Below are 20,784 nucleotides of genomic sequence, written 5' to 3' on the forward strand. Positions count from 1 at the left end.
TGTTATTCTCTATCTGTACCCAAGCTGTTTCACTATCCTGATCCTTCAACGCAATATCCTTCCTCTCTATTGCCGTTATTCCCTCCCTTATTAAAAGGGCCACCCCTCCTCCCTTTCTTTCCTGTCTATCTTTTCTAATTGTCGAGTACCCCTCTATATTTAACTCCCAGTCCTGATCCCCTTGCAGCCATGTCTCCGTAATGGCCACGATATCATAACTATATATACTTAATTGCACCGTTAATTCATTTATCTTATTTCGAATACTCCGTGCATTTAGATAAAGCACTTTCAGATGATTTTTACTACCCTTCCTTTCCGTTTTTGCCCCTTTTACATCTAGAGCTTTATCTTCACACATTCTGGATCCTCCTGTCACATTTTGATTTTCCGTTTCCCCACTGATACCCTGCTCTATTTCCTCTACCCCTGCCGTTATTACCCCCCTTGATACCTCCCCCCCGCTACTTAGTTTAAAGACCTCTCTACTGCCCTAGTTATATGATTTGCCAGGACCCCAGTCCCAGCACCGTTCAGGTGAAGTCCGTCCTTACAGAACAGATCCCCCCTGTCCCAGTACTGGTGCCAGTGGCCCAAGAAACCAAACCCATTTTTCCCACACCAGTCTTTGAGCCACGCATTCAGCTTTTTAATTTTACGTACCCTCGCCGATTTGGCCCGTGGCTCAGGTAGCAATCCGGAGATCAGTACCCTCGAGGTTCTGCTTTTTAATTTATTCCCTAACTGCTCAAACTCCTTCAGCAGATCCTCCTTCCTCGTCCTTCCTATGTCATTGGTCCCCACATGGACCACGACCACTGGATCCTCCCCCTCCCTCTGCAAATTTCTCTCCAGCATCGCAGAGATATCCTTAACCCTAGCACCGGGTAGGCAACACAGCCTTCGGGACATGTTCTGCTGGCCGCAGAGAACCTTATCTACCCCCCGAATAATACTATCCCCTATCACAACGGCATTTCTTCTAACTCCCCCCTCTTGAATGGCCCCCTGATCCACGGTGCTGCAGCCAGGTTGCTCATCCCTCCCACAGCCCCTGATCCCGTCCTCACATTGAGTAAGAGCCTCGGTCATGCTCGTCAGGGACAAGGGCTGTGGCTCCTGCCGCATCTCCTCCTGGTTCCCCCTACCTGCCTCGCTTATGGCCACACCTTCCTTTCCTTGCTCACTAACTACTGAATTAGTTAAACTGGTCGGTGTGACCATCCCCTGGCACAAAACATCCAGGTAACACTCCCCCTCCCTGATGTACCGCAGCGTATGAAGTTGGGTCTCCAGCTCATCAATGCGGAGCTCGAGTTCCGCTAGCCTCAAACACTTACTGCAGCTGTAGGGATCATCTACATCAATGGTGTCGACAAATTCCCACATCTCACAGTATTGGCACATCTCCTGTCCGCCCATCTTATATAAGTAATTAACTGGTCCTATTTAAGAATCCCCTACCCGGATTACTGTATTGATACACCCCTTATTTATATAATCCTGCCTCCTATAAATGGGAAAGTACTCACCCCAGCCGTAAATTACCTACTGGTTTGGCTGTCTAGTGGTAATTCCGTCCGCTCTTCCTGTCTGGTCCACTGCTCCCTTGCAGTGCGTGGCAAACCTCTTAGCCTCTGTTAGCCTCTCGAGCCGCGGCTCCGTCCGTCCTCCCTCGGCGACAGCCCGGGCCGCACCTGTGGCACCGCGGTCGTGACGTCCCTTCCGTTCCTGCAGAGCCTTCCTGTCCTGGGCGGAGTCTGATGGGCTGAATGACCTCTTATCATTTCTACATATTCTATCCATAAGATCTCTAGCTTATTTGTCAAACGTCATAAAATCACATTGATTTAATTACATTAAGCTTCTCTTAATGACTAGGTATTTGATTATGGACTCCAGCATTCTGCCAACAACTGCTTGATAATGAACAAGCAAATAGTTTATCTGTTTTATTTTATTTATTTTTTCTTGAATAATGGAATTACATTCATGTCGTCAAATCTGCTAGTGTCTTTCTGAAACTTGGTGAGCTTTGAAGAAAACAGCTTCACAATTGCAGAAGACCTGCGTTCGATCGTCCTCGGGTGCTGTCTGTGTGGAGTTTGCACGTTTTACATGTGGGTGATCCGGTTTCCTCCCACATCCCGAAGATGCGTGGGTTTGTAGGTTAATTGGCCTCTGCAAATTGCCCCTACATTGTAGGGAGTGGATGGGAAAGTGGGGTAATATAGAACTAGTGTGAAATGCTGGGCATATTCCCCTGCTGCATCTTTCAATCAATCAATCTTTCAATTAGCTTCACCTTCTCTGCAGCCATTTCCTTTAAACCCTTGTATGTCGGCTATTGGGCCTAACTCAAATCCCAACAGTTTTCCCAATACATCAGCCCTCGTAATTGTGACTTAGAATTTCCTCCTTGCCTCCATACTGTTTGAAGCAGCTTATATTTGGTCTACTTGCAGAGAGCTCCAATGAGAAAATTGATGTAGAGTATTAATATAATTTTTCTGCCATTTCCTTGATACATTATTAATTGTCCAGCCTCGCTATCTAGGGATCTCATACTTACTCTACAGCTACCCTCTTCCTTTTATATACCTTGTTGTTCTTGCAGTATTTTAAAATACTAATTGCCAGTTCTGTATTGCCAGTATTGTATTTCTGTGTTGTGCTGGTGAGATTTTTTGGATACTAACCTACCAGATTTCAAATGTGGACAGTACCCTTGCACTACTTCAGATCCGCCACAAGATGTTGCTATTGACTAGTTTTAATGATCTGTTGCAAACCTCCTTACAAGAAATGGCACTGCAGGTTTTTGAGTTTGTTGATTAGTTCCCCTGGGTAAATTGTAAAATGAGTTGCTGAAATTTGAGAATCGACAATGAAGCCAAAATACATAAAAATTGGGGTGAGACAATTTATTTGAAAAGATAACTCGTTATGATCTAGCCCACAACCAACAATGGAACATTGTGGGCTCCACCTTTCTTTGGTCATCGTTACTTTTTACATATTTTTCATTCATTTGTTCTATATCTCTCTATATCACCACCAATATCTCCCGTTTCCCTTTGCCCTGACTCTGTCGGAAGAAGGGTCACGATCAAAACGTCACCTATTCCTTTTCTCCAGAGATGCTGCCTGACCCGCTGGGTTACTCCAGCTTTTTGTGTCTATCTTTGGTTTAAACCAGCATTTACAGTTCCTTCCTATGCGTCTCAAAGGGCATGCTGTCTCTCAGATGCTAATGTAAAGGATATATTTGATGAGTACCAAGAGGATCAGTATTGTCACCATTGGTTTTAACGAGACCCCAAACTGTCTTTGTCACTGTTACTTATGCCAAACCACACTACAAACACAAGAATAAAACAAGCATTGACCATTGTATAAAACCAGGAGAGGAATAAATCGGGTAGATTCACAGAATCTCTTGTCAGAGTATAGGAATCGAGGACTTGAGGACATAGGTTCAAGGTGAAGGGGAAAAGATTAAATAGGAATCTGAGGGGGTAACTTTTTCGCACAAAGGGTGGTGGGTGTCTGGAACAAGCTGCCAGAGGAGGTAGTTGAGGCAGGGATTATCCCAACGTTTAAGAAACAGACAGGTACATGGATAGGACAGGTTTGGAGGGATATGGACCAAACACAGGCAGGTGGGACTAGTGTAGCTGGGACATGTTGGCCGGTGTGGGCAAGTTGGGTCGAAGGGCCTGTTTCCACACTGTATCACTCTATGACCTATGCACCTGACTTGCTCAGAGCAGTAGTAGTCCCAGTTTAATCAATTTTGCAAAGTATGAACATTTGAGGACAAGTACCTAAACTGAGAGAGGCGAGAGTACTACTGAGAGTAGCTATATCTTTCGGCCAGCATTTTGGCCACTGCCATCACTCTCCTGAGTTTGTTGTGGCCTGTTGACAACGGACCAGCAAGTGACAGTAATAAAGTGACATGCAATTGAGTAGCTTGGAAACATCTCCAGGCACCTGGGACAAGAACATTTCCTGATTACTGTATATGAACCTCAGTTGTCTGTGAAGAGTGTTCCATATTTACCACAGTTTGGAGAGAGAGAAAATACACTCTGGGCGAGATATTATAGATTCCATCTCCCAAAGAAATTCAGTGGCACATTACTTGATTGACAAAGCCAAGTCATAACAGATACTGGATAGAGTCTGCAGCACATAGTAAGAGAATCAGCCCGTGGGATGAAGTTGTCTGACTACACTGAAGCATTAGCATGGAATACTCAGCTGGGTGATCCCATAATTGTCAAATGTGTCAAATTGCCAAATTGTTATGTCAAATGCAACCCCTGCATTCGTGTCCCATCTGTTTGTGATCAGTGGTGGGCAGTTAAGCAGTTTGCAAGAGATGAAACTCAAAGAACATCATTGTTCTGACTGCAGCTGAGGCAATTACAATTGTGTTGTAAGTGCTGAACGAACGACTCTACGCTTCCTCACGATGTGCTCACTGTCACAGAAGCCATTCTTAATCTGACTTTATTCAATCCACAATGTAACCACATAGCAGAGGAAAGTAAATGCAGAGAGGGCCCTGGGACAGTCAGATCTTGGCTGTATTGCAGAAAGACGTATACTCCGGAACTTCCCTGCAATGCATTCGGTGAGACCAAGTGTAGGCTTGGCGATCGTTTCGCCGAACACCTCCGCTCGGTCCACATTAACCAACCTGATCTCCCGGTGGCTCAGCACTTCAACTCCCCCTCCCGTTCCGAATCCGACCTTTCTGTCCTGGGCCTCCTCCATGGCCAGAATGAGCACCACCGGAAATTGGAGGAGCAGCACCTCATATTCTGCTTGGGCAGTTTGCACCCTAGCGGCATAAACATTGACTTCTCCAATTTCCGGTAGCCCTTGCTGTCTCCTCCCCTTCTCAGCTCTCCCTCAGCCCTCGGGCTCCTCCTCCTCTTCCTTTCTCCTTTCTTCTCCCCGCCCCCCCCACATCAGTCTGAAGAAGGGTTTCGGCCCGAAATGTTGCTTATTTCCTTCGCTCCATAGATGCTGCTGCACCCGCTGAGTTTCTCCAGCACTTTTGTCTACCTTCCCTGCAACAAAGTTGTTCTGGTACAACTAAGTTTTCGACGGTCTTGGAAAAGTGCACCTTTTATCTGCAGATCTTATTTTATTCTTGCTTCAAACATGAATGACATGAATGGGTAAGCAGTGACTGTTCTTGATAACATGGGCCCCATACTAAAATGACAGACCTCTCCTTGGCAAGAGCCACAGCTGGTGCAAAGAAAGATGAGTGTGCCTGTTCAAAGCTAGTTCGTCTCTGGTTGAAGACTGTTGCAGAACAGTGCTTTAGGTTTGCAACTACTTAATGTCCTCACTCTGTGATAAGGTCGAAAGGGGATATTTGCTGCTGATTGTTCAATACCATTTTTAATTCCTCAGAAAATAAAACAATCAAATTTGAATTAATAAACTGCTAGTTATATTCGTACCGTGTAAGTGCAAGGTAATCAACATGTGCAACAAGAGGCTGACCAATACTCTTTGATATTCAGTGATTTTACGGACAGGAAGTCGCCCATCATCAATACCATGGGTATCACCAATAACCAGAAACTTCTTAAACCTGTCACAAATATTTCAGCCACAAGGTCAGGACCCATGCTGGGTACTTGTAGTGAGTAGCTCACTTCCTGATAGCTCTTTATCATGACAGTATACATGTGGGCAGCATGATAGGACAACTTACTCTTCAATTGCATCTGTAACAACACGCAAGGTGCTCAGCAGTATCCAAGTTAAAGCAGTTCAATTAATTGGTCCCAAAATGCACCACCTGAAATTTTTGCTCTTTTTACCAATGACAGACCACCACAACATTGTGTGGAAGGAACTCTGGTTTATACTAAAGATAGACATAAAATGCTGGAGTAACTCAGCGGGACAGGCAGCAGTGTTTCGGGTCGAGACCCTTATGCAGACTGAGTCTGAAAAAGGGTCTCAACTGGAAATGTCACCCATTCCTTCTTTCCAGAGTTGCTGCCATTCCCGCTGAGTTACTCCAGCATTTTGTGTCTATCTATTGTGTCGAGAAGACTGGATAGGATCTTGACAAGTGAAAGGAAACTCCACAAAATCAATCTTTCATTGGTGAATGGCGGTGGTATTGGATGAGAGTATGTCACGCTGGAATTAACACAGTGGCTGTCAATCTGCTTATCAAGCGGTATTGGGCAATGCTTGGCTTTTTGGCTAGATTGGGTTGTTACTTTATCCACGATGATTGAGCCGCCCTTCACTTGCCACCTTCAAATAGTGGCTCTGAGCGGTGTTCTGGTTGTCAACGGGAATTCCAAACTTCTTTGAGAACTTGTTTCACCTTGTTGCCACGTCAGAGTTATTTTCCATTCTTTGCACTGCTTTTGATTTCGATGCTGGTTACGGAGAACAGCATTTAGCAGACGATCTTGAAGTACATGCTCTACAAGTGCCATCAATGTAGACTGCAGGCCAGTTTGCTCAGTATCGTAATGTGGGTGATTCTTAGTCTCAAGTGATAGCAAGGATTTTACTGAGACTTTGATGGTTGCAAGTTCAATTGCTGCTCCCGCTTGGAGTATATGAACTTATTTTCACAGCCATAAAGAAAAGTACTAAGAACACAAGCTTGATGGCAGGAGTTATCCATGCCTTCCGTAGTTTCATTAGTGATATATATTTTGGAAGGCTTTTGGTGTTCTGGCACATGCTAACTATATTTTGGATGCTCACTGCCATGTTGAACTCAGAGAATGAATTTATCATTGGCAGTTTTTCAGATGTGTCAGAGATAAATGCAACAATATCTACAGTAAGCAAACAGTGAGCTAGGATTAATTTCCACAGTCATCTGATATTGAACAAGCTGCAGTATCATTCAGAAAATGCACTACCATCTCATCAAGGCTTTTTCAGCACCATCGTACAAACTCTAAATCTAAACTACCTCCAAGTACAAGAGAGAAGTTGCGTGGGAATGTACCTGTAAATTCTTCTCTAAGCCACAAGCTTTGCTGTCCTAGAAATCATCACAATTGAAACTCCTTATCCAGCAATAATGTAAAATCTCCTCACCAAATGGGCTGAATGAATGAATGAATGAATAAGTTTATTGGCCAAGTATGTACACATACAAGGAATTTGCCTTGGTGCTCTGCTCGCAAGTAACATTATGACACACAGTAAACCATTAAGAATAAAACATAAAACATTAAAACATTAAGAATAAAACGAATAAAATAAAATGCAGCACACCAGAAGTCGGTTCACTGCCAATTCCTTGATGGAAGTTGGCAATTTATGTTTTTATTATCGGTATGACCCCAGTCCAATAAATAAACAAAATAAATCACATCTCGGTGCCATATTTTGTGGAATATCACAATAGTACAGAGTGTGACTATTTATCCCAACTTAACTGCAGCAATTCTTTCAAAGAGCAATCCAGTTGGTGCCATGACCTTCTATGCTTGACATTCCCGTGGAAGACTTTGGGCTCTTATCACATTATAACTCCTCTCTTTGCAAATATTTGTCATACTTTTAGCTCAGTGCAATTTCCCAAGGGACAGTCGGACGTGTGTGCTTCCGTTTGAAGGAGATTGTAAGCAAATAAGGAGGTGAAGTTTGTTGGTTGAATTGCCGTTGGACAGGTGACATTTAAGAGATGCAAAATGTCACACTAAAAGGACTGAATAGTAAAGACAGCATAAAGCGTTGTGGTGTTGAAATCTTTAAAAGCAGAATTGGAAATTTAAGGGCGAGCTTCCACGCTGTATCTCTAAACTAAACTAAACAAAGCTTAAAATATGGTTAAAAAACTGTTGAATAACTTGTGCACAATTTTCTGAATTGCAGTTTGTATGGGCTCTATTGCAGGTGAAATGTTGGCCATTTCCGTAGGGTAATGATATCTTGGAATTCAATTAGATTTCTGCCACCTTTCCCACATTGCTTTCTTCCACATTGTCCCATTGTGTTTTGTGTGCAACTGGCCAACTGTATTCTTCTTCACACAGATAGATGTACCTGAAAAGCTCAAAAACTCTCCAAGCAAATTTCACATTGACAGCATTTCTGATTTGCCATCAGCTGTGAGTATGAAACTCGTCTATTTCAAGGCCACATTGAATCATGCCGCCAAATGTAGCCTAGAGTTGAAATGTGAGGGAGTGCTGGGAAGGGGCAAAGGACGCAGTCATTAAGCTGGTTTAGATACAACTTGCCATTTTTCATAGTATTTCATGGGTCTTGAATTTCCTTATCAGTTTATCATGTAGACCACATCAAATGTGTCACTTTGTTTATTACTTCCTTAATTCCAGTTAGACACAAACCTTCCTTTAAAAATCCATGCTGACTGTCCTTGATTAACCTGTGCCTCCTTAAATCATGGTTTATGCTGTCCCTCAGACTTTTCTCCAATGACTTGTCCACCACTGGCCAATGGCAACATGATTCATCCCTTTCAAGAGTTAAGTGTTTTTATTGCCTTATGGCCAGAAATGCATCAATAATTTTCTTCCTTGCAGCAGCACAACTGGTGTGGCAACATAGTACTCTATACATCATATAATAAACACAAAAAGTCTAATAAATAACAAAACAACAAGCCCTAAGTCCCTTATGCAACCAAGGCAGTATGTAGATCGGAGTTTAGTTGGAGTTTGTAGCGTTTAATAGCCTGATGGCTGTTGGGAAACAACCGCATGTTGAATGGCAGCAGCACATTAGCAGTCTTCCACACCTCAGGCACTCTGCCTGTAGCAAAAATCTATTTGGAAAATGATGGTCAAAGCCAGAGTTATTTCTTTCCAGCTTCTTTTAAGAGCCCGCGGGAACAATTTTATTTAGTCCTGGTGGTTTATCCACTTTTCAAAATACTGGTTTATCCATTTTACAATATCCTGGACCCTTTCTCATTTATAATAAATGTATTGTTTTTTTAAAATTTTGGTGCTATTACCTCCCTCTTCCATAAGGGTAGATCCAACCAGTCATTTAGAACTAGTTATATCTCCGCATCGCTACATTTTGGTGTTCAATAGGCCTTACTCTTTCTTTTGATGTCCTCTTTCTTTTCATGAAACATCTTAAGGCTCTTCTTTATCTTACACTTTATCATCTAAGAAGTCAGTGAAATGTGGGATATGCAATTCATCTGCGTAGATCTGAAGTACAAACTAGTGCTGACAACTCACTGAATGAACACTTGAGATCTTGGATTAAAAGCAGGAAATATTATTGAAGTAGTGAAATGGACAGGCAAAGCCCATTAATAGTTACATTAAATTTCGTTCCTGATCGGGTAATATAACGACCCTGGGTGTCAAAGCAGATGTTGCTTAATGCTCAAAGAAAATGTGATGTAGTTCAATCTATTGTTATATCATGCATTTCTTTTGTTTTTTTGTTCCACAAAAGGATCAAATACGCCAGGAAGAGGCAGCAGTGGGATCAGAAAGCATCAATGCAGACACCTTCCTAGAAAAGCTGCCTCCCAGCGGAAAAATCACAAAGACTGAATCATTGATTATTTCATCTAGTAGGTAAGCCTCATTCTGTGAAGTAAATTGCATGTCCAGCAGGTTGCACTCTCAACACAAGTCAGTAGACTGTAGTTTTAATCCTGCTTCAGAGACTGCATGTAATCCAGGTTCATAACCCAGTCTAGGGTAAAAGTGCTATAGCGTTTGAGGTAATGTCTTTTGGATGAGATATTAAATTGAAGCTCTGTCTGCTCCCTAATGCAAAACATTCTGTAATTCAATAAGGGCAGGACAGTGTTCCCCTGTGTTCAGCTCAACAATTAAAATTTATGACCAGGTAGTCGTCAAATTAAAAAAAAAAATCCATGGCTCATTCATTTGCTTTGGGGAAGGAAACTTGCACAGTTGTGTGATGACCCTTTTTGATTTTCCCTGGATTTGCAGCAATGTGGTGTACTCTGAAATAGCCCATGTGAACTGAATGGCAATTCGAATGGACTCAATAGACAATAGACAATAGGTGCAGGAGTAGGCCCTTTGAACCAGCACCGCCGTTCAATGTGATCATGGGTGATCATCCCCAATCAGTATCCCGTTCCTGCCTTCTCCCAATATCCCCTGGCTCCGCTATATTAAAGAGCCCTATCTCTTGAAAGCATCCAGAGAACCAGCCTCCACCGCCCTCTGAGGCAGAGAATTCCACAGACTCACAACTCTCTGTGAGAAAAAGTGTTTCCTTTTCTCTGTTCTAAATGGCTGACCCCTTATTCTTAAACTGTGGCCCCTGGTTCTGGACTGCCCCCAACATCGGGAACATGTTTTCTGCCTCTAGCGTGTCCAAACCCTTAACAATCTTACATGTTTCAATAAGATTCCCTCTCATCCTTCTAAACTCCAGAGTGTACAAGCCCAGCTGCTCCATTCTCTCAGCATATGACAGTCCCGCCATTCCGGGAATTAACCTTGTAAACCTACGCTGCACTTCATCAATAGCAAGAATGTCCTTCCTCAAATTAGGGGACCAAAACTGTACATAATACTCCAGGTGTGGTCTCACTAGGCCCCTGTACAACTGCAATAGGACCTCTTTGCTCCTATACCCGACTCCACTTGTTATAAAGGCCAACATGCCATTCGCTTTCTTCACTGCCTGCTGTACCTGCATGCTTACTTTCATAGACTGCTGAATAAGGACCCGCAGATCCCGTTGTACTTCCCCTTTTCCCAACTTGACGTCATTTAGATAGTAATCTCTTCCCCTCTCCCATCTCTAGCCCTCTGTTCTTTTGCATAGAGGCTTTCTTTTTGGGTGTGATATTTACTTTTCTCCAATTGTGATTGTTTTAGGCACATGAAGGCTGAACGCTCTTGTTTGATTGTAGCTTGTATCATTTCCATTTTTGAGAGGCAGAGCCATTAATTACACGTATTGTTAGGTGCCTTGTCAACAGTTGCCTTATGTGTAGGTCTCATTTATGAACAAGCACTATTTAATGTAATGTATGGATTTTCATTTTGAAGTACCTTTTGGATAATTAAAAAACCACATGAGGAAGCCCTCCAGGTTATTCTACTAGATCACATGAGCTGTACCAGCTATGCCTCAGCTATTTAATGTGCATTCAGATTGGGGAAATAGATGGAGACTACAGCTTCATGAACAACCACAGTACAGGACAGGGTGGAATTCATTGCCACAGGCCAAGTCAATGGATATTTTTAAGACAGAGATAGATAGATTCTTGATTAGTAGGGGTGTCAGGGGAGAAGGTAGGAAAATGGGGTTAGGAGGGAGAGATAAATCAGCCATGCTTGAATGGCGGAGTACTTGATGGGCCGAATAGCCTAAATCTGCTCCTATCACGACATACAACCTTATTGCCTGAGCAGAACTCTCCAACCCTTTTTAGTCCCTCGGCTGAGTTATCCACATGCACTGATATAACAGTATATGTAGTCTATATGGTTACTTCATCAAACAGCTGTATTGTCGATTGAAGACTCCACTTACCTGACTTTGCAAACTTCCAATCTTCTCTTTTTTCCTTAACTGACTTTCCCCACCACCTCCTCACTTCATCTTCTGCATGAAACCTTCAGTCTTTTCTCATCCCCTGTATACTTTAGCAGATTTACTCCAAAGTGCTCTGCCTTTAAGTTTCATATTCTTCAGAAGCCTAATCAAAGCCTTATTTCATAACTCTCTTCAGAGATTAATTATATTAGTTTCTGTGAAACAGGTGGCTTAGGCTAATTTTATATTCATTTGATAGTTGAAGATCAATGGGTTGTCTAATGAATCATTTAAGATGGTTGAAAAATTTCATATGAAAGAACAACAAACTTTTCGCTGAAGAGTCCAGACACTTGCGTTCATATCCATCTCTAAACTTGCCGCACTCCATATATTAAGGACCAACTCCATAATTCTCATCCAATTTGCTGACAGGGGCACTATTGTTTTTAGAACTAACCAGCCTCCCTTCGGACAATGATCCCACTGAACAATATCTGGCTATTATTTCCAAGACATTCGTGACCTTATTTCCTCTGGAGCTCCTTCCAGATTCTACATCCTCCTCCGATTTCCCTCAAAAATGCACAGTCCATTTCTATCCACTTCCCAAGATGCATGACCACAACTGTTTGAGTAGACCTGAATTTTCAACCTATTTTGATCCACAATATCTTCCTTCTCACCCTGACTCTGTTCTTTCTCCCCTCCACATCTGTAACATTTCTGACAATATTTCCACTTTTTCCAAGTTTCTTGATGCAATCCAGTACATTTTTGCCATGGTTCTCCAGTCTCTCTATACCTCCAACCCATGCTATAAGAGCATGAAGACTGCTCACCACTTCCTTGAACAGAAGCCTGATCAGTCGAAGTCCTCCACCACCACCAGTACCTTAAATGCCTGGCTGCACTTGGTGACACATACAGAACACAGAGGTTAGCCATATTTTATCATTGGCAGATCTCAGTCTCGAAGGACCATGCTTCTGCACCACGGTGAGGTCTCCAGGGTCATTGCACGCGTTGGCAACGTCTGCTGTGGCTGACCAACCCATTCTTGAGTGACAGTCTTTGCCACAATGGGAACAGATAAAGGAAGTAATTGGAGTTGTAGAACCTCGCTTCTTGCCGCCGGCCCTCCTCTCTGCAGCAGGCAAGTTCCTGCCTACATCCGTCCTCCTTATGCCTTCCTGGACAATCTCAGGCCAAGTTGAGTGATCCTCTGCCGCAGCCTCCCCGTTGTCAGTGTTGATGCCACAAGCCTTCATATCCCGCTTGCAGGCATCTTTGAAGCGGAGAGCAGGCCGTGCAATGCGCCGAGAGCCAGTTGTAAGCTGGCTGTACAAGATGTCCTTTGGCATGCGGCCATCCTCCATTTGTCGAACGTAGTCAAGCCATCGGAGTCGTCGCTGACTCAGCAAAGAGTACATGTTGGGAATTCCAGGATGTTGCTGGATGCAGTCCTGCCAGGAGATACTGAATATCCGTTTAAGACATCGCATGTGAAAGGTGTTTAGACGGCGCTCCTGGCGCTTGTATGTAGTCTATGTCTGGCAGCCGTACAGGAGGGTGCTGAGGACGCATGTCTGGTTCACACGTATGTTGGTGTTTTCAGTGAGGAGCTTGTTCTTCCACACCCTCTTGGCTAGCCTGGCCATGGAGGCTGCCACCTTCCAGACTCACCTGGTGATTTCAGTGTCCAGAGACAGGTTAGTGGAGATTGTAGATCCGAGGTAGGTGAAATTCTCAACCACTTCCAGCATGTGGTCACGGATTTTAATGCAAGGTGTGTGGCTAACGTCCAGCGTACTGACATTGGTCTTTTTCAGGCTGATTGAGAGTCCAAACTCTATGCAGGTGTGGGCAAAGTTGTCAATGAGCCTCTGATGGGGACCTCATTCACCTTTGTTTTAGCACACAGGTGAGCGAGGGTGAAGAGCTTTCCCCCAGATCTGGTGTGTAGATAGACACCATCCAGGGATGAATCAAAGGCGTAGGTCTGCAGCAGGGAGAAGGAGATCCCGAAGAGGAATGCTCTCTTTCATCATACTCTCTTCCCTTACTTATCTTCTCTATTTCTTTCTCAGGGGCTCAGGGTAGTAATCAGTTCTAATGAAAGGTGATTTTCACTGTCAAATATAGAGCAAAAAGCCAAGGCTACTTTCAAAGCTCGGAGGAGGTACATTCAGCTCCATGGATGTGTGTAGCATTCAATTGCTAGGTTTGTTTGGTGCTGAACCTGAGTGTAATTTGCCCCATGGTTTCTCTTTCATTAGGTCTGAGGGGAAACAACCAGGACGACGTGGAAGAAGCACATCCCTGAAAGAGCGCCAGCCTGCCCGGCAGCAGAACGAGCGGGCAAACAGCTTGGATAATGAGCGCTCACCAGACACACGGCAGCACTTGCAGGTAGGTGGCAGTGCATGCACGATCTGGGCAGGCTTACTGAAAGAGAACTAGCTGCAAGAATCATAGGAATATAAGGCACCTGAAAGAGGCCATTTGGCCTATTGCATCCACGCCAGCTCTCAAGGGCTATTCAGTGCAATCTCACTTCCCATCTTTCTGCCCATTGCCTTATGTGGCGATCTCCTGCGCACGTTCAAATATGTTGGGTGCTTCTACATGTTCAGTGCTTTTAAATAGTGCATTTCAGTCTACTTCCAAACTCCAGGTGAAGAAGTTCCTCAAAACAATTCTACCAGCATTTCAGTTTCTGCCCTCAACTTAATGGGTTGTCTACTGAGTGAAAAAGGTTTTGTTTTCCACTTGGTCCAAGCCTCTCACAATTTTAAATATTTCAATTTCAAATAAATGTCCTCACTAGTGACATATAGTTTGAGTATACATCCTTTTAATTTGAGTATGATCTCTCTGAAAAGTTTTTGCTTGTTTTACAAAATAAAATACATCCTTTTAAACCATTATTACATGTTGCACTCAGCAACTTTGGAAAAGCAACTTTGATCTTTTTCCCTGACTTCTACACCAAGTTAGATCCCCCTTTTGCTTGTATATGCATTTATTTTTTTAATTTGCTTGCCTTTTCAAGCTGTTTGACTGTGGAAAATTCTGAGCAGGTTTACATAGAGATTCTGAAATATACAGTGTCCCAAACATTATGGAGGCACTGTATGCAATGTATTTGGCCCCACACAAATTACTCTGGGGTGATCTTGGAATAATGATGCCTGCAATCTATATTATATTGGATAATTTTACAAGAGGAAGCTGCTGGAACAAAAGCATTTCCGATTATTTTTCTTTCTGCTTTGAAGACACAAGAGTTTTTCATGTACGGTTCAATGGATAACACTGTCATTTCTGCCAAATAATCATCCTTCAATTGTGACCTTGGTAACTTAGTGATGATGGGCAATTTGTGCAATGAACTATTGTTGGGGAACATTGTCTGCTCTGTTAAATCATCAATAAATGCACTTTTCCCTTGAGAATGGTTAAAAAACGATTGAAACGGTGAGCTGGGAGCGACTGTATCCTTCCCTAATCCAAATAGAGCCAAAATAGAGAGTAATCCCCGAGAGCTCCACAAATCATACCATACTCCAGATCAGATCAATTCAAACATTCATGGATTTTCACAAGATAAAAGGCCAATGGTTCTGTGAAAACAAAATTGTCATATTTTTTCTCCTCCTTAAAATTAAATTCAACAAGAATGCTAACTCTTACCGTGAGAAATTCAGAATACTTTGCATTTCATCAGAAAATTAAATAGAAATTTACTGAAATTATACTTGTGAAAGATTTTAATTGACAGATTAACAAAAGCTCGTTGCTGCTAAATGGGAGTGTGCGATCATCAATTTAAAGCAGATCCAAACATTTGTCTATATAAATTATTTGGCTAAAATAATGTAAATGTGATAAGGGCTCTGGTATTCCTTTCCTGACTGATTGGTAATTTTATAAAATACAATGAAATTTCAGTTCTGATCACACCTCATCAATTAACTTTTAACTATATCTCCAGAAGAATACAATTGAGTGAGAGCTCTGATTTTAGATTTTTTTTCCGCTGAGTATTTCTTTGATTGGGATGAAACATGAATATGCATGCTGAGAGTGCCTGCAGGAGATACATGTGCATTTGGCTAGATCATTCTGCAATGGATCTTGATCACCCACTCATTTTGAACATGCAGAGCACTAGTTTAGCTAATTCTCTGTGCCTGAGAGGCATTTATCAAAGCTTTTTTAGTTTTTAATTAATTCCATTTGGCATTGGATTAATTTAAATAAGTTAAAAACAAAGGCCTTGGGCAAGTATTTTAAATATTTTACTTTAAGAATGATTTGTGCTGTAATATGTTTTTAAAGTGCCATTTTTCCAAATGATTAAATTAGAGAATAAGGGCAGTACAGTGGCGTAGCGGTAGAGCTGCTGTCTTACAACGCCGGAGACTCTGGTTCGTTCCTGAATATGGGAGCTGTCTGACGGAGTTTGTACATTCTCCCTGTGACCCTGTCGGGTTTTTCCGGGTGCTTCAGTTTCCTCCCACACTCCAAAGACGTACAGGTTTGTAGGTTAATTGGCTTTGGTTAAAATGTAAATTGTCTGTAGTATGTAGGATAGTGTTCGTGTATGGGGTGGTTGGTGATCGGTGGACCATTTCCACACTGTATCTCTAAACTAAAGCATAATGCAAACAGGTCCTTTGACCCATTGTATATATTCCACTCCTCAACACTCCTCTCCATTGATCCAGCTCCAGACCTAGTGCTGGAAAATGGGATGAGTGGGTGCCTGATGGTTGACATGGACGTGGTGGGCCTAAGGGCCTATTTCTGTCAGAGATAGACACAAAATGCTGGAGTAACTCAGTGGGTCAGGCAACATCTCTGGAGAAAATGGATAGGCAATGTTTTGGGTCAGGACCCTTCTTCAAACACCAATGGTCTGTTTCCGTGCCCTTGCATTCTATAAATAATTATAATGTTTGAGAAAATAAACTTTAAATAAAATTTTAAATCATGCTAAAACACGTGGAAATGTCTTAAAAAGTGAAAGAGTTGAACATCCTGCCATGGGGTTCACAAGTTATTGGAGTAGAATTAGGCCATTTGGCCCATCCAGTTCTCCGCCATTCAATCATGGCTGATCTCTACCCCCTAATCCCATTTTCCTGCCTTCTCCCCATAACCCTTAACACCATTCTAATCAAGAATTTGTCTATCTCTACCTTTAAAAATATCCACTGACTTGGACTCCACAGCTCTTTGTGGCTAAGAGTTCCACAGACCTTTGGACGACAGAAGTTCCTCCTCACCTCCTTTCTAAAAGGCATCCTTTAATTCTGAGACTATGACCTCTGGTCCTAGACTCTCCCACCAGTGGAAACATCCTTTCCACATCCACTCTATCTATGCCTTTCATTATTCTGTAAGTTTCAATGAGGTCCCCCCCCCCCTGTTATTGGGTATTTGTTGAGTCGGTGCTTTGTCTCTGAGCTAATTGGTGAATCCAGCAGCAAACACTGTCAGGTTTGCCACATCTGATGCAAAGTACAGAATTCAGCGTTTAACCTTGATTGATAAAGTCTGACGTCCTAATTTCCAACCAAGAGTATCCTGTGCTTCCCTTGTTATTGTATTTGGACCATTTCTTGTGTCTTGCCACCTGATTTTCTTCAGGAAAAAATTTGAAATGGTATATTAATGTTCTCCATCTCATGGTGTGAAGTGACCTGCAACCTAGTCTGGCGTACTTCAGGGATCATGTTTCATAGCTGTTGATCAGCATTGTTTTATTGTAAGACGGCCTATTTAAATGCCGCCTTAATCCATATCCATTCCACCTACTGCATTCACTTTATCCATATAGACCATTGATTAGTACAGCACAGGAACGGGCTCTTTGGCCCACATTGTTTGTACTGATCATCTGCCTGTACATGATCCACATCCCTCTATTCCCTGTACTTCCATGTACCTATCCAAAAGCCTCTTAACCATCGCTATTGTATGTGCCTCCACCACTACCCCAGGCATTGTGTTTTGGGCTCACCACCCTCTATCGCTGTCTCCTTATCTCACACATTGCCTTTTCATCTCTGGTCTTTGTCCAACCATCTGCCGATCAAAACCCCCTTCACCTGCATTCACCTATTATTTGCCAGACTGTCCCAGCCCCACATTTCTTCTAGCTTCCCCCTCATACCCCCTCTCCCCCGACTTCAATCAGATGCTGAAGAAGGATCTGACCCGAAAATTTGCCTACCCATGCTCTCCTGAGATGCTGCCAGACCCACTGAGTTACCCCAGCACCTTATTGCAAGGTTCTGGCATGCACAGGCAGAAGAAATTCAACTTTTTACTGGGTAGATGTAGAAATGTCTGGACCAAATAAGCCAGTGTTCAACACAATGACTGTATGTCGGTTGTACTCCCAGTGTTCTTGTCCTCGGTAATAGCCACTTCAGAAAGTAGGGCTAAGGACACCTGGAATCATAGAACTATTCAGCACGGAAGATTGATATTTGGCTCAACTCGCCTATGCTGATCAAGTTGCTGAACCAAATTCATCCTATTTCCCTGTGTTTGACCCACATCCCTCCAAACTTATCTAACTATTTTTAAAATGTCAGAATTGTACTGTTCCACTTCCTCTGGCTGCTTGTTCGATGTGCACACCACACTCTGAGTGGAAAATACTCTCTGCTTCCAACTTTCATGCTCATTTTTGTATCTAATTGGCCACTTTGCTCTGAATCCCATGTGACATCGCCTTCCAGACCAACCTCCCATCCGGTACCTTGTCAAAGTCCATATCGATATTTACTGCTCTGACCTCAGACTTCTAGATCATCTATTTTAAAGCTCAATCATATCTTTGAGACCCGATTTCCCATGCACAAAACCATGCTGGCTATTCAAATGCATGCAGATCTTGTCTCTATGAATCCCCTCCAATAACTTATCCACATATGATCAAGACTCACCCATCTGTGGTTCCCATGCTTTTCATAACTGATTGGGGCAGAATTAGACCATTCAGCCCATCCAGTCTACTCCGCCATTCAATCATGGCTGATCTATCTCTCACTCCTAACCCCATTCTCCTGTCTTATCACCATAATCCCTGACACCCACACTAATCAAGAATCTATCTCTGCTTTAAAAATATCCATTGATATTTTACTTGCAACCTTTCTTAAATGGAGGAGCAATATTAGCCACCTTTCAGTCTATGGCACCGTGTGTGTGACTATCAATGATACAAATATCTCTGCCAGTAGCTGCATAATTTCTTCTCTAGATTCCTAACCTGTCGATTTTTGATGACCATCCCTCTGATACAATTTCATCCAAAAATGTTGCTATTGACACGATTGGGAACGGCTTCAGTTCCATTGGAGGAGACGGGTGCATGGTGGAATATTGGCTTGGGGGATCACACCATTGGGGGAGCAGACCCAACGGGTCTGCACTTGGTCTAGTAAAATATAATAGTATCCAAGAAGGACAATTATGTGAGGTCCAGATCTTTAAAGAAGTTATGGTGCTAGAAATCTAATAAATAGAAAGCTACCAGAAGTTATGTGCCCAGAAGTCCTTCTCAACTACCCAGACGGAAAAAATGTTGTCCTTTTAGTACTATATCAGTCCTGACTGAAGTGGATGAGTTGCATAAACTAAGATTATATTAACTATATTAAAAATAAATAAGCTCGTCGTTGATTAAGGATTTGATCGGATAATTTGAAATAAATTCTTTGATGGTGAGCCCAGATCATGAGTGTTTTTTATACTTAAAATTTGAGCGAACTGTCTTGGAGTTATGTCAGGAAGCATTAATTCACCTTGCTTTGTTTGCTTCCAAAAAAATGCTAAGCTACAGTTAATAGTTTTTATTAAGTAACAATTTAAAGGATAAATAAATTTGAGACAAGATGCAAGCATTGACAAAGTAAATGACTGAATGGATTTGAGAAAGAAATGGCTGATTCCTTTACCTATGCACCTACCATCAAAGCCTTAAACTTGCTTATATGACTAGCTGATCACATGGAAGTGGCATGAAGCCTATCCACAAACAGTGAGTATCAAAGTGCATTGCTTCCTCAATGGACCCATGCTTACAAGTTCCAAATTAAAGTTGCGTGCACCCATGTTCATTTTGCATGGATTTTTCTCTAGAAGTTAGCATTCCACTCCCCACCTCCCCCACCGTAATGCTTTTCAGTAGTCAATATCATCATTGGATTTTCTCAAAACAGACAACTAATTAGTCCATCTTTTCCATTGACCATGGTGGAGGATTACTACTGCAGAGTTTCTGAGCCAACACAATGCAGTAAACCTATTATAAGAAAATCAATTCTCTAACTGCTAGCGGGAATGAAATGTTCCAATATGCAGCAGGAAATTTTAGTGCTTTCATTCTTTTTAATGATAGCTTTTATTCGTATTACCTAAAATTGTGTTCAGATCCCTCTTGTAAGTGCATATATTATATCCAGTAGCAACTTCACTGGTTATGCTGAAACTCGTATGACAAATAAAATGGAACATAACATTTTATTTTCATCTGCATAGATTTTAAACCTTCGTGTCGTGATTTAGAACTTGCTTGAGGGTAATCTCGTGACTTTCTTGCACCTTTTTGTCTTCTTGTAATTGACCCAGGTTGCTTGCTGTCGGTAGTAAATCGCAATCCATAGGTCTCAGTAATTTATTATCTCCCACACTTGCTGACTTTGCAAGAATGTTTTATGAGCACAGAACGATTATGCTATTCATGAGTTGATTAGTATGTGGGTTTACTGCAGTCAGAGGAGAGTGTCATCTTATCAAACAGAATCAAGTTCAGACTTGGATTATGGAGGAATTGTAAAGATTCATGTAACCCACTGTACTGTGTAAAATATCATCTCAAACTAAGCAAAGAGGGCAGAATGAAGTTACAAGGAATGTTATTGAAAATAACAAAGTGCTTCAGTGGGTCACGTGGCATGTCTGGAGGATGGATAGAAGACGTTTCTGGTCGGGGCCCTTCTTCAGACAGATTGTAGTAGGCGGGGCAAAAGCTGGAAAAAAAAGTGGGCTGACTTTTCCCTCTACAAATAACCTCCATGATTCTTCTTGTTTTCCTTTGGGTCCATCTGCCAATTACTTTGAATTTAAGTCCCCAGTTATCAGTGGCCTAGCGAAAGAAAATTGGTTGTTCCTGTTAACTCGGCATAATTTTATAGGAGTCAAGTAAATCTCCCCTAGGACTTTTCC

General features: G+C 42.3%; 1 protein-coding gene across 5 annotated transcripts in view; it reads left to right on the plus strand.

Annotated features, from left to right (window-relative positions):
- Nucleotides 1-20,784, plus strand: part of pacs2 (phosphofurin acidic cluster sorting protein 2) — a 250,623-nt gene that overhangs the window by 177,511 nt on the left and 52,328 nt on the right. For all 5 annotated transcript variants that reach the window (XM_033026780.1, XM_033026783.1, XM_033026781.1 and 2 more), the window contains exons 11-13: nucleotides 8,052-8,126; nucleotides 9,457-9,581; nucleotides 13,815-13,947. In XM_033026780.1, coding sequence (XP_032882671.1) covers nucleotides 8,052-8,126; nucleotides 9,457-9,581; nucleotides 13,815-13,947 — 333 coding nt within the window. The remainder of the gene's footprint in view (nucleotides 1-8,051; nucleotides 8,127-9,456; nucleotides 9,582-13,814; nucleotides 13,948-20,784) is intronic.

This window comes from Amblyraja radiata, chromosome 9 (assembly GCF_010909765.2).
Source record: "Amblyraja radiata isolate CabotCenter1 chromosome 9, sAmbRad1.1.pri, whole genome shotgun sequence".
NCBI classification, from domain to species: domain Eukaryota; kingdom Metazoa; phylum Chordata; class Chondrichthyes; order Rajiformes; family Rajidae; genus Amblyraja; species Amblyraja radiata.